Consider the following 23,905-nt stretch of genomic DNA (forward strand, 5'->3'; position numbering starts at 1 on the left):
TAGAGTGTTCTGGGGGCAGCCCACAAGTGTCGCCACGCTTCCGGCGCCAACATTGTGTCCACAACTTCCTAACCCGTACGTCTTTGGAACGTGGGAGAAAACTGCAGCACCAGGAGGAAACCCATGTAGACACGGGGAGAACGTACAACCTCCTCACAGACAGCGGCCGGAATTGAACCCGGGTGGCTGGCGCTGTAAAGTGTTACGTTAACCGCTACACTACTGTGCCTCGAAAGCAGTTTTCCATTTATAAATACAAACACAAGCAATTCTCTAACCCATGATTACTCGCAGAGGTTCTAGATTGACAATACCTAAGAGATAGTTAACTACATTAAAATCTCAATTTTTACAGTTAATCTGTGTTTGGAAAAAGCCTTGTACTTGACTGCTTGTTATGCATTACTGGAAATGGATTAAACTTTCGGAACCAAAACTTGGCTTAGATTGTTTTGAATGTTTATGATTTCAGTGCCTTTTTAAAAACAAAACAACATTTAAGATTTACAGTTTATATGACCGGCGTAGTCACAGCAATATGTCTGAGTGTTCACAAAGTATTGCATGCATACACAGTAGTGCAAGCATCACTGTAAATATTTACATCCACCAGCTGCAGTGATATTGCACTGAAAGAAGTCAGGCTTGAATGACTGCAGTGAATCTGCTGATATTTATGGTATACTGACAGATTTTACATGCAAAAACACACTGTCTGATCTATTTGAACAGTCCTTAACTGACCAGTATTATTTCATCACAGAAAAGAGAACCAGTATTAAAAAGATCAAGAAACGTAATGTCTAAAGTCATGAGCATGCACAATGATGAGGAGCTTGCTAATGGAATGACCAATATCTTCAAATTCAGCAGATCAACACCTCAGCTTCTACAGACCCAAATCCTTCCGAAAATGGCGACGCTGCCCCTCAGCTCCCACCAACCGATGATAGCCCAAGCACAAGTCAAAACATGTCTTCCGGTAGGGAATTTTGCATTCCTGTGGAACTTATTGTAAGGCACATTACAGTTCGTAAGGGGTGCAGCTAAAAGCAAAGGAATTGTCATTTAAAATACCTATAGATGGAGAGGCTACATCAACCTTTAAGTGATAGCTTTAGCCCTACTTTAAAGCTAACCATTGTTTACCACGTGACACTGTTGACTCTTAGTGGAAGACATTAGAATTGCACTTTAATTATAACTGAACAATACTAACAACACAGGCCAAGCCCAGGGAAAATCACAAGGGGGTGAATTTGCATCCAGTGAATTGCACTGTTTCTTTGCAAATGGAAAATATTTTTCATTGTTTATGACATGGACAAGCCTTTATATGGAATTTTCCTTGGTCATTTTTCTCCATACCACTTGGTGTAATGATTGGCACAATTTCCATGTACAAAGAGTATGTTGCCTCCTTGGTGCCAGGGTCAAGGATGTCATTGAATGACTACAGAGCATCCTGAAAGGCTAGGGTAAACAAACAGAAATTGTGGTTCACATCATTACCAGAAAACATAGATAGAAAAAGGGATGAGGTCCTATGAACAGACTTAAAGGAGTGAGGAAAAAGATTATAGATCAAAGGTTATTACTCCAGTGCCAAATGGCAACAAGTACAGAAATAGAAGGATAAGGCAAATGAATACAGAGCTGGACAGTTAATGTAGGGTTGGATTTTTGAGACTTTGGGAGCTTTTCTGGGGAAGGTGAGGCCTGTACAAATCAGATGAGTTAGAAGTAGCGGAAACTGGATCAATATCCTACCAGGAGAGTTTGCTGGGATGGAAAGCTTTGAAAGGATTCAGGAAGGAGAGAAACAAAGAAGGAATTGGAAGGTAACAAAGTAGTAAGCTAAAGTAATAAGCAGAAAGAACAAAAGCTAGCAGTAAATGGGCCAAAATATGGAAAAATGTTAAAAGAGTAAATTAAGGTGCTATATCTAAATGCTCACAGCATTTGCAACATGATTTGCAGAGACAATACTGGAAGCTATTATTACAAAAGTGCTAACACGTCACTTAGAAAATAAGAACTGATTTGGGCAGGGTCAGAATAGATGAGAGCAAACCAGTTGATGCGATAAACTTACACTTTCAAAAGGCCTTTATAAGGTGCAACACAAGAGATTATTGATCAAAATGGACCACGTGCTATTAAGGAAGGTACATTGGTGTGGACTGGGGACTGGTTAATCAACAGAAAACAGAGAGTGCAAATTAGTGGATCAGACTAGGGTTGCAAGGCTGTGACTAGTGGGATGGTGCAGGGATTGGAACTGGGGCCCCAGCCGTCCACATTATCAATAAACATTTTGGATGAAGGGATCAATCACAATACATCCAAGTTTGCTTATTGCTGCAGAGCATTTCGAGAAGGATACAGAGAGGCTTCAGGGTCATATGGACAGGTTAAACGAATGGCAAGGACTCAGCAGATGGAGATTAATGTGGAAAATAGAAAGCTATTTTAAATAGTGAGTAATTGAAAGGTGTTGGTATTCAGAGGGACCTGAGGGTAAAAGGAATTAGGTGAATGAATCGGCCCAATTGTAACGTCAACTCCAATTTCCTGCCTATTTGCGGTAAATTTTCACTCCCTTGCTTATCGAGAATCTACCTCCACCATTAAAACATTCAAAGGCTCTGTTTTCACCATCCTATGAGGAAGACAGTTGAAAAGACTTGTGTCCCTCCAAGAGATGGTGGAGTTGTTTTATGGGAAGAAGTTAAACAGACACTGCCTTTACATTCTTGATTTTTAAAGACTGAGAGGAGATCTCATTGAAAAGTGTGAAATTTTCAAAAGGCTTAACAGAGTAGATGCAGGGTTGATTTTTTTTTTGGCTGCAACAGGGGTCACATTCTTTTTACCCAAAGTGTAGTGAATCTTTGCCATTCTCTGCCCAAAAGTGGCTATGGAGGCTCAGTGGCTGTGTATATTCAAGAAGGCAATTGATCGAGTTTTAGATATTAAAGGAATCAAGGGATATGGATTATTGCTGGAAAGTGGTCCTGAGGTAAGTGGTGCATGATTTTACTGAATGGTGAACCAGCCACGAGGAGACAAATGAACTATTACTTCTGGTCTCCTTATTTAGAGAAATATGTTAACATATTTGGAAGCAGTTCAAAAAAGGTCTACTACACTATTACCAGGCTGGGATTGTATCTGCTAGTTTTTTCTAAAGTGAGAGGGGACCTGATTGAAACATATAATCTCCTTTAGGGCATAACACAGAACATAGAACAGTACAGCACAATACAGGCCCCTTGGCCCACAATGTTGTACCGACCTTTAAACGTCGCCTAATATTATCTAACCCCTTCCTCCCACGTCCCTCTACTTTAAATTCCTCCATATACTTATCCAGTAATCTCTTGAATTTGACCAATGTACCTGCCTTCACCACCGCCCCAGGCAGCGCATTCCATGCCCCAACCACTCTCTGGGTAAAAAACCTTCATCTGATATCTCCCTTGAACTTTCCTCCCATTACTTTAAAGCCATGCCCTGTTGTAGTATTGATCATTGGTGCCCTGGGAAAGAGGCACTAGCTGTCCACTCTATCTATTCCTCCTAATGTTTTGTACATCTCTATCATGTCTCCTCTCATCCTCCTTCTCTCCAAAGAGTAAAGCCCTAGCTCCCTTAGTCTCTCCTCATAATGCATACTCTCTAAACCAGGCAGGATCCTGGTAAATCTCCTCTGCACCCTTTCCAACGTTTCCACATCCTTCCTATAATGAGGAAGTAATAAGAACAGATTTGGACAGGGTCAGGGTGGATCTGGATGTTTCCTTTTGTAGGAGAATCTAGAATTAGGAATCACTATTTTAAAATAGGAGTCGTTTGCCCACTTAAGGCAGAGATGAAGTGATTTTTTTTCTTCAGAGAATCATGTGTCTTTGGAACTTTTATCCTCAAAAGGCTGTGAAACCTGAGGCTATGAATATTTTTTAATGCAGAGTTAACTAGCTTCTAAGCAAGAGGGCAAAAGGATATTGTGGGTACACTGGAATGTGCAGTTGAGGCTACTATTAAATGGTGGAACAATTTGAGTAACTGAGTGACTTATTCCTGAGCCTATTTCATATGTTTCTATGTTCATATGTACTTATGTTCATGATTTTAGAAATTAATTGCTTTAGACAAACTAAATCTGATAAATAGCCACATTATCTCCAGATGTTTTGAATCCAGTTATCTCTTTCATCTTCCTGCTACCCCATTAGGATGCCTTATCTAACAGCTAGTTTATAATGGTATGAAGTAGCTGCCCAAGTAGAAACTGGGATTTATATTATTCATGTCTGAATCCTAATCTTAACTGTGAAATCCTCCACTCGTCCCTAATAAGTCTAAATATGCTGGACAGGTTCGGGCTGAAGTGGAGGCTGTTACTTTGGGAAAATCTGCTTCTCGAGACCCCAATGGCCTGGGCGCAGAACTGGAATCTGGCATAGCCTGTTAGTGAGGTGTAAAAGACAGAGATGCTGGTTGTAGGTGACAATTTGGTAGGGATCTGGATAAACTGATGTAAGTACAATAATATCAAAAATCCATGCACAGGATTTCCAGGTTGCATATTTTAATAAGAAGTAATAATGAACGGATCTACTTACATTCTATATGCAATCACGCTTAGGGGCTTCCAAAGGTTGTAAACGTTTAGAAGAAGGGTGTGGAGGAACTAGAAACAAACTTCACCTTGGGCAATGATGAGAATCAAAGCACAAACATTAAGCTTATTTATTGTGGTAAGTGGTTTAAAATATGTATCTGTTCCACCTCAACTAAAATATATGATGAGTGATTTTGTGCTGGAATATTTATTTCAGCAACTATCCGTAACAGGATGTTGGATGAATACGTCATGCCTTCACTAAACCCCCTCACTGCCACTTCCAAGCTGAATCCTTTGATTCTGTTAATATTATATGCTTTTTCTTTTTTAAAAAGATGGGGCACGGATATCCGCTGAATGCAAACTCCTTTCCTGCAAGGACAGTCATCACTAACTTAGTTTATGCAATAATAATTTGCATGGTAGGTAAGAAATACACAAATTAATTTTCAACAAACCCTCTCTTTGTATTAATGTGATCCGTTGAATAAATGTTTCTTTCTCAACTCTAACAGGCAACCTACAGCAAAATGGCAGTGGAATTTTTGAAGGAATTTGCTTTTGTTTCACCTTCTCAACAAGGAAAAGATGGCAGCGCAGGCAATCAATATGGTTTTTCAAAGCATCTCACTACAAAGAATGAATCTTCACTAGAAACAAGCAATTTAGTTCTGAAGTATTAAACAACATCATCATCAAGATGAAAGACCAGAAAGAAACAAAATGTGCACAATGGACCTGTTTAAAATTGCTTTTGTGTACCAACTAAGAGGACTACAGATAACCGAAAGCAACCATCACAAACTTCCCAAGTGTAACGTAGTTTGCAGGGCTGCATTTTAAGATCTAATTGTTTTCACTTTTCCTTACTGGCAGTCAAAGAAGTAAACATGGCTGAGACAATTTTTATACCAGGTTTGTCTAAAAGAAGGCTCAAGAAATCTTTATCTTTTCAACAAGCACATGCCAGAATATCTTTTCAATGAAACCAATACCCGTTATGCCAAAATTTATCAAACAGAGAACAAGTAACACTTCCACCATTTTGATAAATGTGGAACTGAGTTAATTATAAGGCAAAGCTCTCACACTCCGTCCATAGCCTGTTCTGAATTAACTGGCCTTAGACAGGACTATAGTTGTGGTGCTATGAATGGACTCCCTTTTCCCAAGCTGAGCAGGAGGAATAAAATTAGACAGGCTTTATTTTTCTGATAATATTCAATGATTATTGCTCAAAGTTTTTACAGCAGAAATCAGCAGCAATAGCCAGCTTTAACTATCCTCCACTCTCGAACATTCAATAACTGCCATTTACTAAATTACATTAATTTAACAGATTTACAGGTAATTAATTGCTCTCCTTCCAAAGTATTAAAAACTTAGCAAAAATTGGTGTCAACAAAACTACACACAATGATAAATATGTGCTAAGCTTTCATCTGGTCTAATTAAAATCAATAGAGACTTCAATTATTTTATATCTTTAGTAGAAAAGTATCTGATGCACAATATGCTTAAATAAGGATTTTTTAAAATTTAGTTTAGTTTTTTTGTTTACTTTTGAATTCATTGTGTGTTTGTTTGGCTATCTTTTCTCTGTCTTTTTCAGAATAAATTGCTATTCTGAAGAATAGCAAATTGAGGTCTCTGCAACATGAAAACATTTCACATGGGACAGGAATTAAAGGATTTCCTTTGAAGGAATTGATGGAAAGATTGGAAGAACAAAATAATCACATTTAAAATTATTGCCCATTGATATTTTTCATTCTAGGCACCGGATCTACCTGATCAGAAATTTTCATTTTTTTTAAATTTAAGGCTATAAATTCCCAGTCAGAATGGAGATGATTGTGTAATCTTCCTTTATGATTCAAGCTGTTGATTTGCTCTGCTGTAAAAGCACAATGATGATTTTCTGCACTTAATTTGCATGGAACTTTCCTCAACTTTGGGGTTTTCTGAAGAAATTACACTGCTTTTAATGGTAGTTGTATTTTCAGTCATAGATGCCATTTCCTTCATTTCTAAAGTAAACTTTTTCTCAGTAGATTAACATTGTCAAACAACATTTTGTAAGCCCATTCATAGCTTCAGCTCCATTTCCAATTCAATGGCTGAAACAATGTCAATGGACGTGCTTTCTTCTTAATTTGGTCTATTTCTTTGATGTTATAAGTATTTCTGCCCTAGTAGTATAGAATCCAAATTCCTGTAGTACTTGATTATTACCATCAAGTAGTGCTGAAATTAACTTCATGTCAAAACCCAATGTTATGTCATTCCATTGCCCTCTGTTGTGGAGTTTCAGTTAAAACAGAAGATTTTGACAATACTTGGTTATAATTTGCTGTAGCAGGGCAATGGCATTTGACTTGTTCAAATTCCCCTTCAGTATTCAGTTGTAATATTATCTTATGTGTCAGGTTGCTGAAAGTGCGAGCTAAAATTATCACAGCATTAAAGATTGAAATGGACAAAATTTAATTTTATAGCAGATTTAACCACATCTTTCATAAAAGTACAGCAACTGTCCATCATTTAATCCACGTCAGTGGTGAATTTATGGTAAATTTTTAATTTTGCAAGATTAGTGGCAGAGCAGTGCATCTTGTACAGCAACCTGTTCAATCTTGCATTTTCTCTCCATCTGAAGTTGCTAGACTATTTGCAGGTAAGTAACATTATTTCCATCATCATTTTAACAGCAAGTTATAATTCAATTAATTTTAAAGAGAAGGACCATTTTTGAACTAGTACTAATAAAAATCAGTTGAAAAGTTGTATGTACTAAAATAGAGAGAAAGAAGCAAATGACGGAGACCTACAAAAAGAGTGAACAATAAATCCTTATGTTTCTGAAACACTGGCAAGGACAAATACAGTTGGACAACAATAGTCCAAAGAATATTGTGCACTATAGGTACAGGCAGTGGGCCACAATAGGAATACACTTTGCTCACTGGACTTCAGGGAATTGCAGAGTTAAAAATAGTCTTGCACTATTAGCAGGCCTTGTATTTTGATATTCCTCTGTACTAATGAAAAATAACTTAGCAAATATTTCTTGCAATAGCAATGATTGAATGGCGGAGCAGACTTGATGGGCCGAATGGCCTAATTCTGCTCCTAAATTTTATGGTCTAATATTTAGTAATGTGGGGCTAAGGAGTGTTATGGACAAGGTGAATGTCCCTTTAAGATAGAGCATAGTGATGTGTGTGTGTGTGTGTGTGTGTGTGTGTGTGTGTGTGTGTGTGTGTGTGTGTGTGTGTGTGTGTGTGTGTGTGTGTGTGGTGTGGTTACAACAGAAGATAAAGGACGTAATGACGTCTTTGAAGCAGTCAGTCGGAATCAGTCGGAGGAGAGAGAGAGAGAGAGAGAGAGAGAGAGAGAGAGAGAGAGAGAGAGAGCGAGCAGCCTGCTAGTCTCTATTGATGGATGAAAAACAGTAATTGTGTCTGTCACTACAATCCATGTATGGATTTTTGGAGTAATCCAGTGGAGTCCACTTTGTCGTTAACCTGTAGAGGGAAACAGGTATTTGTGTGGATGGCCACGTCTCGGATGCCTTTTGGGTTGGCAGATACTTCAGAACAAAGCAGTGGAGTTCACGTTGTCATTGACCTGTAGAAGGAAACAGGTATTTGTGTGGACGGCTACGATTCGAGTGCCTTTCAGGGTGGCAGATGCGGTGGAGTAGTCACTGCTGAGTAGACACTGAGGTGTCATATGGGTTCCATCGTGGAACATTTGGATTTCGTAATTACTCTCTATTTTCTCTCTACGTTTTGTCTTCAGTCAACGGTGAACTTTGAGAATTATTCCTGGACTTGGAGTTTGGGAATGTGCCAAACACACACTTCCAGTTTAGTTTTTGGGGTTAATGTTTAAGATTTAACGTTTTTACTTCCAACATTCTAACATTTTTACTTTTATTTTTCTTATTATCATAAGTAGTTATTAATAAAGTAGTTTTTAACATTTATACATGACTCGGTGTGTTTCTTTTGTTGCTGGTTCATAACAGGAGAAATAACAAAAGCAAATATGACAAAGAGAATAATACAAAGAAAATGAAAGAAACCAAACGAAAGACAAAGTAATGTGACCATAATAAAGGAACTGATTGTGTGTCCAGTGAAAGTCTGACTTACCAGTGATCAGACCAGCATTCCCAGTATCTAACAGAGATGATGGTTTGCCATTGCACTTGGTGTCCATTATTAGACAAGAAACTAATATCATTCTTGGAATTGTGCTTCTGAATTAGATCAGTGAATCTTTCTTCTCGTTCTTTGCAATAACAAGCTCAAGTTTTTTTTCAAAGACATCAATCTACCCCTCCTATGGAGGGTTATTTTAAAATAATCATTAAGATGAACACTTTGCACTAATGGTGCAGATGAGAAAATTAATATCTGGCCTTGGATATTGACAAGAGAAACAGATCACAGCAGGAGCTCAAATTTCGTGCTGCTTTTGCTTCACTCACAGAGATCAAATGCTGTTTTAATTAGCTCTTATCCTTCATTTTAATTTTCTTCAAACTTCCAGAACATGTATTATTCATCAGAGGAAAAGTAACAACAAGCATTCTACTCATTAGTGTATGCTCTCTGACAACCACAATAAATGATATTCACAGGTAGATTATTTACACAGGCTCAGTGTTTCCATCTTATGAAATGTATTGCTCTCACCAATCAACACACAATTGGGCAGTATTCTAGCAATCATTATTTAATAACATGCATGTTCCAATCTATATAAACACTTGTATAGCTTGGATGTAATTTGTAAATTCAAGGTTTAAAAATCAAGGCCCAATGAATTTAAAAGGAGAGCTAAAAATGGAGTATAGGTGAGTTTAAACATGCATTTGGTTTAATCATAGAGTCCGGGAATTTAGAAAGCTCATTCAGGGTAAATAAAACAGTAAGTAATCTAATGATAAAACTATTTTAAGTGTTCTTCTTCTTAGCTGATAACTTGGGTTCAAAGATGACTTGCTTCCCCTCTGGTTCTGAGATGGCCGATGAGGCCAGTGTGTGACCCACAGACTCTGCCAGCAGTGAGGCAGAAGGTATTGCATGGGTCAGGTACATGGGTAGCCTGGGAGGTCCTGTGCTTCTTTCACCATTTACACTGGGTTTCTTTGTGCTCCTAATGTATGAACTCAAAGCTCAATGCCATCTCAAACGTTCCTCTCCACCTTGAGTGGTTATAGGACAGGAATTCCCAGAAGTCCTCGATAAATCATTGAGAATAATCGTTTACTTTGCTCATCTGCCGCGGTCACGTTTTTCTCAAGGTCGATAGAGTCTATTGTTCTCACTTTGGTCTCACAGACTATCTCAGAACCGGAGCGAAACCAGTCATCCTTGATCCCAAGTTATCAGCTAAGAAGAATATTTAAAATATTATTTTCATTAGATTATTAGTGAGTTGATGTCACCTGCAGGAAATAATAATCAATATTATTAAAAATAATAATAATTTCTCCTTCCTTTGCTGATGATTGGGTCATGACTGACAGGGGAGAAACTAGTCGGTTCAGTTTTTTTGTGGATGATTTACCTAGACAAAATAATGAGTTTTGAAAGATTTGCCATTAGGTCGCATTCCAAGTTAGAAATACTGCTGAAGACTTTCATGTTTAAATTTAAGTACGCACAGATGGCAAATCGTGAACTATGAACTATCATGTTAACTAATTCCTGCCAAAGATAACTGCTTTCTCCACGTAAACTCCTCGTTCGTATCACGGTCACATCGTTCAAAATCAAGTGACATTTTAACCCTGCAACAGCGTATTTTGGCATTTACCAAATCCATGGAGGAAACTTTAAAATTGACCTGAGCATTGCCTGCGGTGGAATTGAATGTACAAGCTGCTCTGATTGAATCTGACACAGCATGCAGAATCTATGGGAATGACCCTAACTGTAATTTGAATTTATTCGATGTCACCAGTAAAAAACGCAACTCTATTTGTTTTGACTCCAGAATCACCATAAATAAACATTTTCTTTGAAGATGCAGTTTTCATTTGTTACTTTCTGAAATTTAATCACGATTTAACATTGCTGATTCAAACAATGTTGGTTCAAACAATGGCCTTTTCAAAAAAAGGTAATTGCTTTAATATAAATTAGAATGCTGAGCCTTTCTGGAGCAATGACCTCTTCTACATACTTGAAACTTCATATAAGGTAGGCACCAAGAGACGTCTAACCTTTAATTCAGAGACTGCACCCGCGCGTGTAATCGATCCATTTGTATTAAAGGTCTTAAACATTATGCCACAGTAGCGCCACTTGAGGCGACAAGACCGTTGTTTTCCCTGGGGTCTGTGATAAGAACGTGCATTAATTCTGAAGTGAAATGACAAGCAAAGAGAGCCGACGTATCTCACAGCAAAGTCGTCACAGATGCTCTGCCGCCGATGTGAACGATTTGGGTTTTCTGAAACCCTTTGCGCCGTCAGCGATCGCAGGTACAACACGCAGATCTAAATCTTCAAAGCCCTACCCGTGAAAGTTACTTCACACCGAACCAAGATACATTTGTAACCCGAGTAAGTGTAAATGGAGACGGCGATAACTTTGGATAATGCGGTTCAAGCCAACTTCTCTCCGCTGATGTGGACCATGGATGTATTAGGTAATATAAGCGAAGTATTTGAAGTACCGTTTTACAACAGACAGACCAGGATCATTTCCATGACTGTCATTTTCACCCTGGCTTTCATAGGGAACGTAGCAGTACTGCATAAAATCTATTGCAGCAAAAGCAAGAGGCGGAAAATTGATTTCCTCGTCACTAACCTGGCGGCTGCGGACCTCTGTGTCTCCATCATGACTTTACTCCCTCAGATCATTTGGGAGATATTGGAAGATGAGTGGCTGGCTGGTGATCTTGCCTGCAGATTTTTCAAAGTTTTCCAGGCCTTTGGACTGATTGCTTCTTCCAACATTATAGCGATTATCGCGTCGGAAAGGTTCCATGTCATAGTCAATCCAAAGCAGTCTCCTTTCCCCACCGAGATCTTAACGACTGTATCTTGGATCTGTGCTCTGCTGCTCGCCGCTCCCCAGGCTTTCGCCTTCAAACTGACAATACAGGGAGAAAGCGGGAAATGCCTGAATACCTTTGGCCAGATGCCCAAATGGCACTTCCAGATGTATATCACATTTGGAGCTATTGCCGTCTTTTTTGCTCCCTTTTGCGCTTTGTGCGTGGCGTTCACAAGAATCCTCTGGACCGTTTGGTGGAGAGCATCAGTCATCGAACCAAGTAGAAACGAAGACCGAAAGCAGCACGATCCATCCATTCGAACCATCGCTCCTAGTAGTTCTATTCGAAGAGCCAAGATAAAGACGCTGAAGATGACCCTAGTCATTATTATATTCTTTATAGTTTGTGGGTTACCTTATTTTATTTTTGAGATGAAAGTTGCCTTTGGGACCATATCAGAGGCAGACACCGAGATGATCGCAGTCCTGGGAATCTTGGTGGTTTCTAACAGTGCCATCAACCCATATGTCTATCTGTTCTTCAAGACCAACAACGTCCACTTGAGGCGACTGGAAAAGAGAGTGTGTTTCTCGTGCCTGAAAGGCTGCAGAGAGAACACATTCCAGAGGGAATTATGCGCCATTGGGAAACGGGTGGGGCACACCAGCATTGCCGTCTCCGAGGATGACACCGTCCATCATTTAACTTCTGTTGTCAACCCCTCGTCTCCCAGCTGTGGGCCCGCCTCCTGTCACACTTCTCTGTGAAGAGTGTCTGGTTAAACTGACACTGCTGTTTTCATTGCTAGTGGAGATTGCATCCTTATAAGGGAAATGTGAAATAACTAAGCATTCCATTATTTTCCTTGTATTAAATTGTTGTTCGCCCTTGAACTATTCGACATATTCCATTCTATCAGCGATACAGTACTGATCGACATAAATTGTTTCTTAGTGACCTGCTGCTCGTTTTCTACTTTACGGAGCCTGGGAGTCCACTCCGTCGAGAACTCCCACGGACATTTTGATCATGCGATTGTCCTAACAATGGGACACGTTTCCTAGTCTACGAATCCCTGGTCCACCGAATGTAGTCACAATTCGGAGTCAACACCGAAAATCTCAAGTACAAAACATATCAATAACTTTATCTTGATGCTCGAAAGTAAACACTTAATTGTTTTACGCCTTTTTGTCAAGGATACATTGTCAGTGAAAAGCTCAAAGTCGGAAGCTCATTTATTTCAAGTCCTATGGCTAAGACAGAATTCACAATCCCAGTTCACAATTCCTCACTCTGTTTAGGCAAGAAGATTCACAAAAGGAAGTGCTGTTCATGTAATTTACAACTGTCCACCGTGCTATTTTCTTCCGGTACCTTGAATAACTTGTCACGCAAAATGGCATGGGGACTAAATTGTTGTGGACACACCGAACAGACAGTGAATGTTATTTTTCAGTTGTTGCAAGCAGTTTTGGACAACTGTATCCTTTTACGTCAAGTAAAACGCATAAGTCAGGAAACACTGGCTAGCCAATATGGATATTATAATGTTCTTTCTTATGCCAAACTGCATCCTCACTTTACTTGGTGAAATGAAAATGGCACACTTTCTACCATTCACGTCACAGTTCACCGTTACTTAAAGACAACATTCAGTTTGTGTTTCTGTTTCACCATTTTTCCTGGCTTATAATTCAATACAGAAATCCTCTTTCTGTGAAAATTAAAATGTATGTACATTAGGACCAATCATGATTTCAAATACGCAATTCTGAAACATAATGTCCTATTGCAGGAAAATCAGTCATGAATTTGCATACAGCCTGATCCCACAAAACAGAAATGTGACAATAACCAGTTAATGTAAGTTTATTGTGATGTTAATTGAAAGACTGATAATGACCAAAACACCAGGGCTAATTCAATATTGCTTTTATATAAAGCCATGGAACCTTTTGCAGCCAGCTGAAAAAAAGTTTTGGTTTACTATCTCAGTTGAAGGATGGAACCACTGGCTCAGCAGTGTTGTCTCAGGAGGTATCAGCTTTTAATACATGCTCATGTCTCTGGAAAGGCAAATTAGCCCTCAACCTCTGAATCAGAGGCAAGCCTGCAACCACTAATCCATGTTGACACCAAAGTTAGACAATATGTATTGAAAGTAAGAGGATTACATGAAATTTAAATTTAAAAAAATGACTTTCATTTACATTGCACCTGCACATTCTCAAAATGTCCAAAAGCTAAGTAAATACTTTTTGAAGAGCAGTCACTGTGGTAATACAATTGTGATGTAGGAAACACAACTAATGTGCACACAAGTTACCACAGCAGCAAACCCACGAAGACCAGATATCATTTTAGTGATGTTGATTGAGGAATAAATGTGGCCAAGACATGAGGGATAACTTATCGTGCAGTTGTTTTATTCAAAATCTTTAAAGAATAATGTACTTACAAATTTGATTAATCCAAAAAGCAGTTCTGAGTTGTAATATGGAGAAATACATGTAATCTTGAGCTGGTGAATCATTAATGGATAAAGAGACTTAAATGTGAAATACCATGCGTATCTTCAATTTCTCTTTTAAAATAGAGTGATATAGAGGTTACATCGTCATCTCTTATGGACTTCTGTACAGATACTTACTTTATAAATGTTCCCAAAGAATATAACAGCATTCTTTAAAATAATGAGCAGAAATTAATACTATAATACAGTAATTAAAAACAAAAATACAATAAACTGAGAAGCCAATTGGAATGTTGATAAAATAAATAAAATACATCACAAATAGAAGCACCAATCATTGCAGCACTAAACTGAAAGAATAATGAAACATATGGCTTTGGGTATTTCAATACTTAACTGGAGCAAGTTGGGGGTATTCTATGGCAGGACTTCAGAAAAAACACAAACAACAGGGTAAGGGAGATGCACGGGGATGGGGGTTGAGGTGGAGTTGGTTACCATCAGCACAGATGTGAAACCTCATTACGTGTTTTTGAATGATATTGCTTTAGTGCACCAGAATTAGAACTGAGCCAATGATAGTTCCTTGGAGCATTCCAAACATAATGGTGCAGGATGAAAAGCAAGGTCATCACAGGTGATACTCTACTTTTGGCTGAATACATAGAAATAGAATTAAATGAGAGTATCCAACCACAGCTACAAATGAGAAACATTTGAGGATACTGTGGTCAATTGTATGACAGGGATACAGGGATTGAGAAGGGCAAGTTGTCTCACAGTTAATCAGAGAATGCCATTTGTGACTTTAATTAAGGCACTTAAGAATTAAGGGGGACAGGGACGGAGATCTGAATCTTTGGACAGGAGGTAGCAGAATGCAAGGACAGAGGGACAAGGCTGTTTAATAATGAAAAATACATGATGAGGGATTTTAAAAGGTTGGGGGACATCACCTGAACTGATGTAATCATTTTAATATTAACCAACGTGAAGCCCAGAAAATGAAGTTGTATGATCAGCAATTCGATAGAAATGTAGTCAAAAAACGTACAAAAATGTTGTCAATAGAAATGTAGTCAGAAGTGCACAAAATAAACTCAGAGAATGAAAGATAAACAAGAAAAAACTGGGAGATCAGGTCTGGGCAAGTGAATATCTTTGCTAAATAAGCAAGCAAGTCAGAAGCATTCAGAAGAGAACAGAATGATGCTCTCAATCTCAGTGACAAAAAACTCCATTTCCTCTACTACCTTATTAATCAATACCATGCCCTATTAGTAATAATGAGGCCTCAGACAATCCTCCAGTTGAACTCTTTGGGCACACCTTGTGTTTGTAATCCACTTAAAGCCTATGGTCTCTATCATTTTCCTAACTATATGCTCTTCCTCTAGACTCGATGATAAGAAAAATGCTGCAATGCAGAGAGGGAAAAAATACCAGTGGCAAAGAATGGTCAGCAGGTTTTACAGACTTTAACTTTACTGGGAACTTGCACAGAACTGATGGTATTTCCCCACTAAAATCTGGCCCAGCAGCAATTCACTATTTCTTCTTCTCAAAGCCAATGTTTATTACTCCCACAAGTTTCTGGAATGCCATATCAAGACAATATGGTAGTTCTCAAAAAAACTATTATCACAATAAATCTATGTTGGTAGATATACCACCAATATTTGCTTCATGAATTCTTTCAACCACAATTCATATACTCTGGTTTCATTGTGGCTTAGTATGAACAATAGACACCACATTCTACAAATCTTTTAATCACAACAAAGACGATAACTTGCACTCATTTAACTCTTTAAATTAGAAAAGGCATCCTAAGGCATTTCACAGAAGGTGCGAGAAAAACTGACATAAAATGTTTGGAAGGAGAAATGGATGGGATGATGTGACCAAAAACATAATCAAAGGAGTAGGTTTCAATAAATGTCTTGAAGAAGCAAAGATAAAAGATTCAGGAAGGACCTTGCGATGTTTAGGCTTAGATTACTGAAGGCTGCATTTTACTCTGCATTCTGTGTTGTTTTACTACCTCAATGCACCATGTAATGAATTGATCTGTATGAATGGTATGCAAAGCAAGTTCTTCACTGTACCTTGGTACATGTGACAATAATAAACCAATTCCAATGCCGAAGTTAAAGAAGGGGCAGTGGAGAAGAGGATCTCATCAGAAAAATGGAGAGAACTGGATGATTTTGCTGAATATTGAAGGTTTTTGGGTAGATTGGAAATTGAGTATTTTATAGAAGACTGGGAATGAAGTTAGAGAACACAAATTACTGCTTTTCACGGTCTGATTTTCTTTTCTTTTGACTTTAACAGGCTGCAAAGTGACTCTGATCAACTTTAAGGCAATTTTGCACCACTTAGCAAAAGACAATTTACAACCTTCAAAAATCCTATTGTCATAGTTTACCATTTCCCCCCACTTAGATGGTCAAGGGCAGCAACTTCAAGGGGGCTCCATCAAGTTATAAGCCATTCTGTCAGAAATGCAGCTGTATCTTCAGTCCCATCAAACTGACATACAGGAGCTAATAATATTGTTTCTCCTGGATACCTTAATGACTTATTATAAATCAGTCTTTCATTACATTGATTAATGCAGGCACCATAGCACTTGGATTGTGCCAGTTTGCTTTTGTTTCAATGATACCCTCTTTCAAAACAACCTCCTATTCTCACACAATTTAACTATCCCGTTAAAGAACAAACAAGCCCATCCCATGTTTAGCTTAGTCTGTGGCATACGCCAAGTCCAATATTTTTAGTATCAACAATGTAAACCTAGAATAATTAATTTTTAAGCTTACCACTCCCATGGAATGACTTGCGTCCCAAATATTCTTGACAATATGGGACACATAATCTTCTATAATAGGATAAATCATACAGCACAAAAACACATCCTTCAGCCTACAATGTCCATCAAATACCATTTGCACTAATTCTATTTTCCACTTGACCACAGCCTTTTAAGCTTTGGCATTTCAAATGGCTGTCCAGATACCTATTAAATGTTGTGAGAATCTGCCTCAACCATCCCTTCAGGCAGTGCATTCCAGCTATCAGCCACCCTCTGGGTGGAAAATATTCTTCCTCAGATCTCTTCTAAACCACCTATCCCTTATTTTAAACCTATGGTTTAATTGCTGAAGGTTAAATTCATTTTCACCCTCTAGTTTAAACTGCATTTCTACTAAGTTTTAAATAAGCTGGTCTATATGGATGATATAGGAGACTTGCATTTGAGTATCAAAGACAAGAGAGGATGCTTTTAGCTGAAAAGTGAAAGTCCATACTCCTTGTGGTAAAATTGATACAGGAGATGGAAAATTAATTCAGTGTTAATCAAAATCCATTCTTAAAACAGTCTGGCTAGGGAGGAGAATTAAGCCAGTGGTGAGGAAGGGAAGAGCATAACGTGACAGCTGTAGTCCTTTCAAGGTTCTATGTGGAGGAAACAGACTCAGCCAAGATTGCATCTCAGATACCTAAGAGGTACAGGGCCGAGAAAGGTGATGCATAGGTAGACCTGCACGTCATTGGTGAGTGTATAGTAGCTGACTTCACATTTGTGGATAATATCTACCATCTCCAAAGGCCAGCAAGCAGATAGGGAAAAGGATTACACATGTAGGTAATAATACATGTAAAATTATCCATCAGTAGTTGAATTTAACCAGTTTTTGATAGCATTTTGATAAAATACAGGATCTTTTTGCCAGCTCTGGTGCCATCTGAGGTTGGCAATAACATTTGTGTAATTCTTTCCTAGACTTTCTTTCCATTTGGTGAATTGAAGTTTGTTATATTGATGAACAGACTTGGACACTTCTGGGTAATTTAATATGGAGCGAAGTTTCTTATCAAGCGTGCTTGTAATTTTTGTATACTTAGTAGCAACATTTATCAATTCATCTGGATCAGCAATCAGATCTGTAGGGAGGTAATAAAATTATTATCAATATAAAATATTTTAAAATCAACCACAGCAAAAGGAGAGACAACATCAAAAATGTATTGAAATTTCTGTCACCATTCATGTCAGGAGGCATGTTAATGTTAAAGATTTAATTGCAAAGGTTTTGAAGACAGTTACCATTCCTAAATGCAGCAACAGATTCTGGGAGGAAACAACCTTCGGTTTATCTTTGGTCAGCAAGATTGACTTTGCACATCAGGCCCAGAGAAGTACAGGCAGGCAGGGACTGTGGTCAACAAATCTAGTTCAGCACAAACTGGCCCAAAGGCTTTTGTCCTTTCCTGATACTTTTATGGAAAATATGCAAACACAACTTGTGGGCCATATTGAGTATTTATTACACCAGTTGGTGCCCAAACACAGTGTTGAATGGCAACATTCAACTTCAAACTGACATCACCAAAACTAGATTTACTGGGCACTCTACCACTGGATGGGCACTTTGGACAAATTAGCTATTGGCTTCACCATATAATACTTCATAATATTGAAGACAAGGACTGGTACAAAGAAAATGCTGGAGGAACTTTTTGTGTGTGTTGCTCCAGATTCCAGCATTTTCTTTGTACCAGTCCTGTGTCTCTGGTACAAAGAATCGTTCTTGACTTACTTTTCCCCCAAACAATTTTATAACCTTTTGAGGGTAGCCAAGTCTCATTCGTTTCACTTACCAGTCTTGAATAAAAAAAGTGCTGAGATTGCTCTCATGTTTTCAATAAGAACTAACACAAAAGAGATAGTTCTAGGATCTATTTGGTTAAATAAGCATGCTGAAAGGAGAAACCGTGATATCTAGGATGATATTGAGGGCCAGGCACAGTAGTGTAGCGGTTAGTGTAATGCTTTACAGCGCCAGCAACCCGGGTTCAATTCCAGCCGCTGTGTGTAAGAAGTTTGTACGTCCTCCCTGTGTCTGCGTGGATTTCCTCCAGGTGCTCTGGTTTCCTCCCACATTCCAAAGACGTGCAGGTTAGGAGCTGTGGGCATGCTATGTTGGTGCCGGAAGCGTGGCAACACTTGCGGGCTGCCCCCAGCACATTCTCAGTAATGCAAAAAGACCCATTTCACTGTGTGTTTCGATGTACATGTGACTAATAAAGATATCTTATCTTATCTAATTAGCATAGCTTTTGTTGTTATTATGTCAGTGTTTTCTAGTTCAAGAAAACAAAGGCTTGAAAAGATTTTGCAACACTACAAGGTATAAGCATGCAATTAATATTTGCACAGGAGGAAAATCAAACAAAATAATATTCCAAGTTCTGATGCAGGGTCTCGATCCGAAACATCGATCATCCCTCTGTCCCCACAGATGCTGCCTAACCCACTACGTTCCTCCAGCAGTTTGTTGTTTGCTCTAGACTGCAGCATTTGCACTCTCTTCTGTCTCCAAAATAATATTCCACATTGCCAATTATTGATTTTATCCTATATCAGAACTTCTATTAATACAAAGAAAGTATTAGCTCTGAGCAGTATTATAAACTCATAAAAACACTCACCCATTATTTGCTCTAATAATGGATACATTCAATAATAATGTAAATATTGTTCAGTAAGAATTTATGATCTATTGATCCTTAAATCCCAGTATATATGAATTCACTAATAGGTAATAAGGGAGCAGTTTTAACAAGGAGACCTCAGCTACAGCAAGACTGAGACTAACACAATACTGTGGCCTTGATTCTCTTTGCCATACCTTAACACTCTGTGAAAATACGTAATCACTTGCATAATAGAACTATAGTTTTTACTTAGCTTTGCTTTTGAAAGTTACACCTATTTGTAGCAGAATGGTAAATGGAAAAAGGCAAAATTTAAAACATAAATAAATCCCTTCACCCTCGCTGCAAGTGCAATCAATGTTACTATCCCTTAAATTTAAATTTATTGATCAACACTGATTAAATGTGGCTACACACTTCGGAACTATATAGTCCTTAAAATGGTGAAAAGTCCATAATTTTAAATAAAAATCACTTCAATTAACTATTTTTAATTAGATGATCTCAAATCAATTCATGTTACTAAAATATTATGACATTACAAAAATAAATGAATTATATTGATAGTCATCTTCAATTATTTATTTCAAAACTGAAATTTTTTGAAACAAGTACACTGGACGAAAGATTAAGTATTTTTAAGATGATAAAAACAAATGTTTTTTGTGGTAAACTTTGTTGTATTAATAAAATTCATCACTTTGAAATATATTAAGGATTTTTTTTACTGCCAATAAAAAAATTCCCATTCTAAATTGTTGTCTAATTCCTAGGGTTATAGCAAATTTTGGGATATATGTAAATTTGTTTGAATTAAGGAGAGATTGGACAGGTTGTTTTTTTTTCCCTGGAACAGGGATGGCTGTGGGGTGATCTGATAAAGGCATACAAAATTATGAGAGGGATAGCTAGGGTACAGAGGAAGAATCTTTTTTACCATGGTGGGGGAGTCTAACATATGGGGGCATAGCTATAAGATTAGAGGTAGGAGGTTTAAAGGGGATTTGAGGGGGAATTTTTTCCACACGAGAATGGTTGGAGTCTAGAACATTCTCTGAGGAGAAGGTGGAAGCAGGTGCTCTCACAACATTTAAGAAACATCTGGACAAGCTAAGACATAGAAGCCTAAAGATGAAGTGCGGGTAAATGAGATTAGTATAGGCAAGTGCAATGGGCAGCATGGACACGATGGGCAAAAAATCAACTTCTGTATTGTATGACTCTATGGCAATGAGAAATTGAAGGGGAAAAAAAGTGTCACGGCTTAATCCTAATGAAATCTTGATCGCAATTTTTGTTCTGTTCCCCTCAGATCAGCAGAAATAGAAAAGTAGGGAAACAGGAGTATAATAAAATGGTGGAACTTATGTTAGAATAACCATTCCTCCCCATTTGCCAGGGATAATGACTGAATTTCTGCATCCTCAGACAAACAATGCACTCGGCAGACTGGAAGTGCCCACTGGCATGGAACAAATGACAGATTTGTTACTTTAACATGACATAGTCAGCCATTGATCATGGGACAAGAAGTATATAAGGGGATAAGGAAAGAGGCAGAAAGGAGCATAACCTTACAAAAATTAACAGCTGAAGAGAGAAAAAAGTCATTTTGGTATTCTAACAGTGAATGCCTATCCCAAAGCACTGACTGGCTCTCCACACTCTTACCCTGGAATACATGTCAAACCATTTCTGATTCTTAAACCTGGAGAAAGTAGAAGCTTGCCTATTGTGGTGAATGTATAATTCAGCTGAATGGAAGTGTTGCTTAAGAAATTGTACCATGTGGTGAACCATTTGAACATAGTCTACACAATGCTTCAGGTTCAGTTGAGTGTTGACTGCCTCAATAAATCAGATGCATTTCCTTTGACGCTCCAGGTCTGAGTCATTTCAGATCCAGTGTGGTACAAGAAAAATGGAAAGTAGTATAGTTAAGGTCTGCAGTTATTATAGAACGTTAAAGACAAAATATCAAACTGGAACTGAATGGAGAACCAAAGGACAAGCACCAAGAAGTTCAGGACTAAATCTGCAGACAGAAAGGAGGAGTTCTGCAGTGTGGTCCCCTAATCTGCAATGCAAACAATATAAAAAGTCACTATTTCTTATTAGTTATCAGCAACAAATTTTATCTGTAAACTGCCTTTAACGCAAGTCTTTTAGTAGAGGATTGGGGGGATGAGTGATGCATGCCATTTGGAGTGGCATATCATTTGGTAATAAACCACAGAGTCTTTATAACCACTGTTTTTGGGTGTCACTTATTGCCAATATGCTAAGCATTTTGGTCACCATATATTCATCGGTCCTTGTGGGTTATGGGTTAGAAGAATAGGTTAAAGATCTTAGACCAAAAGCACTAAATAAAGTAATCTTTATTTAAGCGCTGCTAAAGTACCTTAGAGACTAGTCTCCCAAAATAATGTAAAGGGCACCTCTAAACGCCTAGCGGTAAGAATTAGCATTCTGCATCTCGTCTAATAATTAAATACATGATGCTCCATATCTGTTAATGAACCATGAATGAATGCGAGAGCAAGAAAAAAGGACCTTGCTAGGTTAATGATATTTAATTATTTTCAAAGGAAAAAAAGTTAGTCATGAAAAACATCTCCACAACTGAACCATCTTGCAGATTAGTTGCTTCTAGCTAGGATATATTTTCTCGACTATTTAATGTAAAATAATTACTATAATAACTAGTTTCACATCACATTAAAAGGTTAAGCTCTTCATGATATATTTATACTAATTGATGCCAGTGGGGAGATTGCTAATCAACATTTTTAATATAAGTAATTATCACCATATGCAAACTAGATTCACTGAGATCAATTATGGTTTTCATCATGCATGCAATATCAGAATTTCTGGACAGGTAGTTATTATATATTGCACTCATTTTACAGAATATGGGGAGAATAAAAAATAGCATTAATGCATGACTAGTATTAAATAGGTGGCCTGTTTCTGTGCTGTATCTCTTAATGATTAATATTGAATAGAAATTCTAAGCCACTGAGTCTTAAGTCAATACTCCTGTTTACTTGACAGGGTTGAAATCAACCAAGACAGAGCCTTTGCTTGAACAGAACTCCTTCCACAAACTTTCATGCTCTGCACCGTTGACACACAATGCCACAGCTTGTAACATATACAATATGAAAAGTAACACTGCACCAAGGCTTCTTTGACAGCACCTTCCAAACCCACAAATTTTGCTACCTAAAAGGACAGGGTAACAGGTGTTTGTAAATACGAGGCACATGCCACCCTCACCTAAACACATTTCAAGTATTTTCATCATGGCTGGGCCAAGATTATAGTGCCTAACAGCACTGTGGGAGTAGCTACAAACAGATTGCAGCAGTTCACGATAGCAGCCCATCATCACCTTCACAAAAATTGAGAGGGCTTGGATGCAAACATCCAGAGAATAAAAAGAACAGGTTCAGAGTGGCAAATTGTTCTCCATCCTCTTGACTGCATACAAATCAAGCCTAATTGCAAACAATGAAACAAAGTGTGGCCCTTACAAAAGAGAACCTTTTCCCCCACCTACCCCAACCCCAGCTAAATAATTTGATTTTCTATTTGTTTAGAATTAAAGACATCTCAAGTGAGAAATTAAACTAAGTCTCAAAGTCATAAAGGTTAAACTCAATGCACTAAAGGACTATTTTTATAGCAAACTGAAAAGATAGAAACGGAAAAGATAAATAAAGCTAATTATTTCCATTTTGGGAGGGGGGGGGAAGGGGGATCAAAGGGAAAGGGATGATAGATTACCTAATTGCCTGTACTGAAATCTTAAGAGCACCTTTTACTGGCTTGTTCGGTGAACTTCAAAGTACAGTAACGTTCACCACTCTTTGGATGAAAATATTTTTTCTGCCTTGAATGGCCAACCCCTTATTTTAAGATTGTGACCACTGGTTCCAGACACTCAGCCTGCAGAAATCTCAACTCTACATCTATCCTGTCATGCTTATTAAGAATCACCTCTCATTCTTTTAAACTTGAGCGTATAGGCCTGGTCCACAAACATATGAATTAGAAGCAGTAGTAAGTCACTCAGCCTCATCATGTAATAAAGTCATGGCTGATCAGACTGTGAAGTCAACAAATTCCCACCAGCCTAGTCATCTTTCACTCTCTTGCATGTCAAGAATCTGCCTCTGCATTAAAGATATTCAAAGACATTGCTTCTACTGGCCTTTTAGGAAGAGACTTAAGGAGTAGATGGCTCAGTGGTTAGTGCT

At 38.1% G+C, this 23,905-nt stretch overlaps 2 protein-coding genes across 3 annotated transcripts in view; one reads left to right on the plus strand and one right to left on the minus strand.

Moving 5' to 3' along the window:
* Window positions 1-11,223: 11,223 nt before the first annotated feature.
* LOC127572933 (probable G-protein coupled receptor 150) lies at window positions 11,224-12,420 on the plus strand. The gene has a single exon (XM_052020660.1). The coding sequence runs from the start codon at window positions 11,224-11,226 to the stop codon at window positions 12,418-12,420; it is 1,197 nt and encodes a 398-aa protein (XP_051876620.1).
* A 1,661-nt stretch (window positions 12,421-14,081) lies between these two features.
* Window positions 14,082-23,905, minus strand: part of arsk (arylsulfatase family, member K) — a 38,004-nt gene continuing 28,180 nt past the window's right edge. For both annotated transcript variants that reach the window (XM_052019425.1, XM_052019426.1), the window contains exon 8: window positions 14,082-18,083. In XM_052019425.1, the coding sequence (XP_051875385.1) occupies window positions 17,803-18,083 (281 nt within the window). In that variant the 3' untranslated portion in view covers window positions 14,082-17,802. The remainder of the gene's footprint in view (window positions 18,084-23,905) is intronic.

This window comes from Pristis pectinata, chromosome 7 (assembly GCF_009764475.1).
Source record: "Pristis pectinata isolate sPriPec2 chromosome 7, sPriPec2.1.pri, whole genome shotgun sequence".
In the NCBI taxonomy this organism is placed as follows: Eukaryota; Metazoa; Chordata; class Chondrichthyes; order Rhinopristiformes; family Pristidae; genus Pristis; species Pristis pectinata.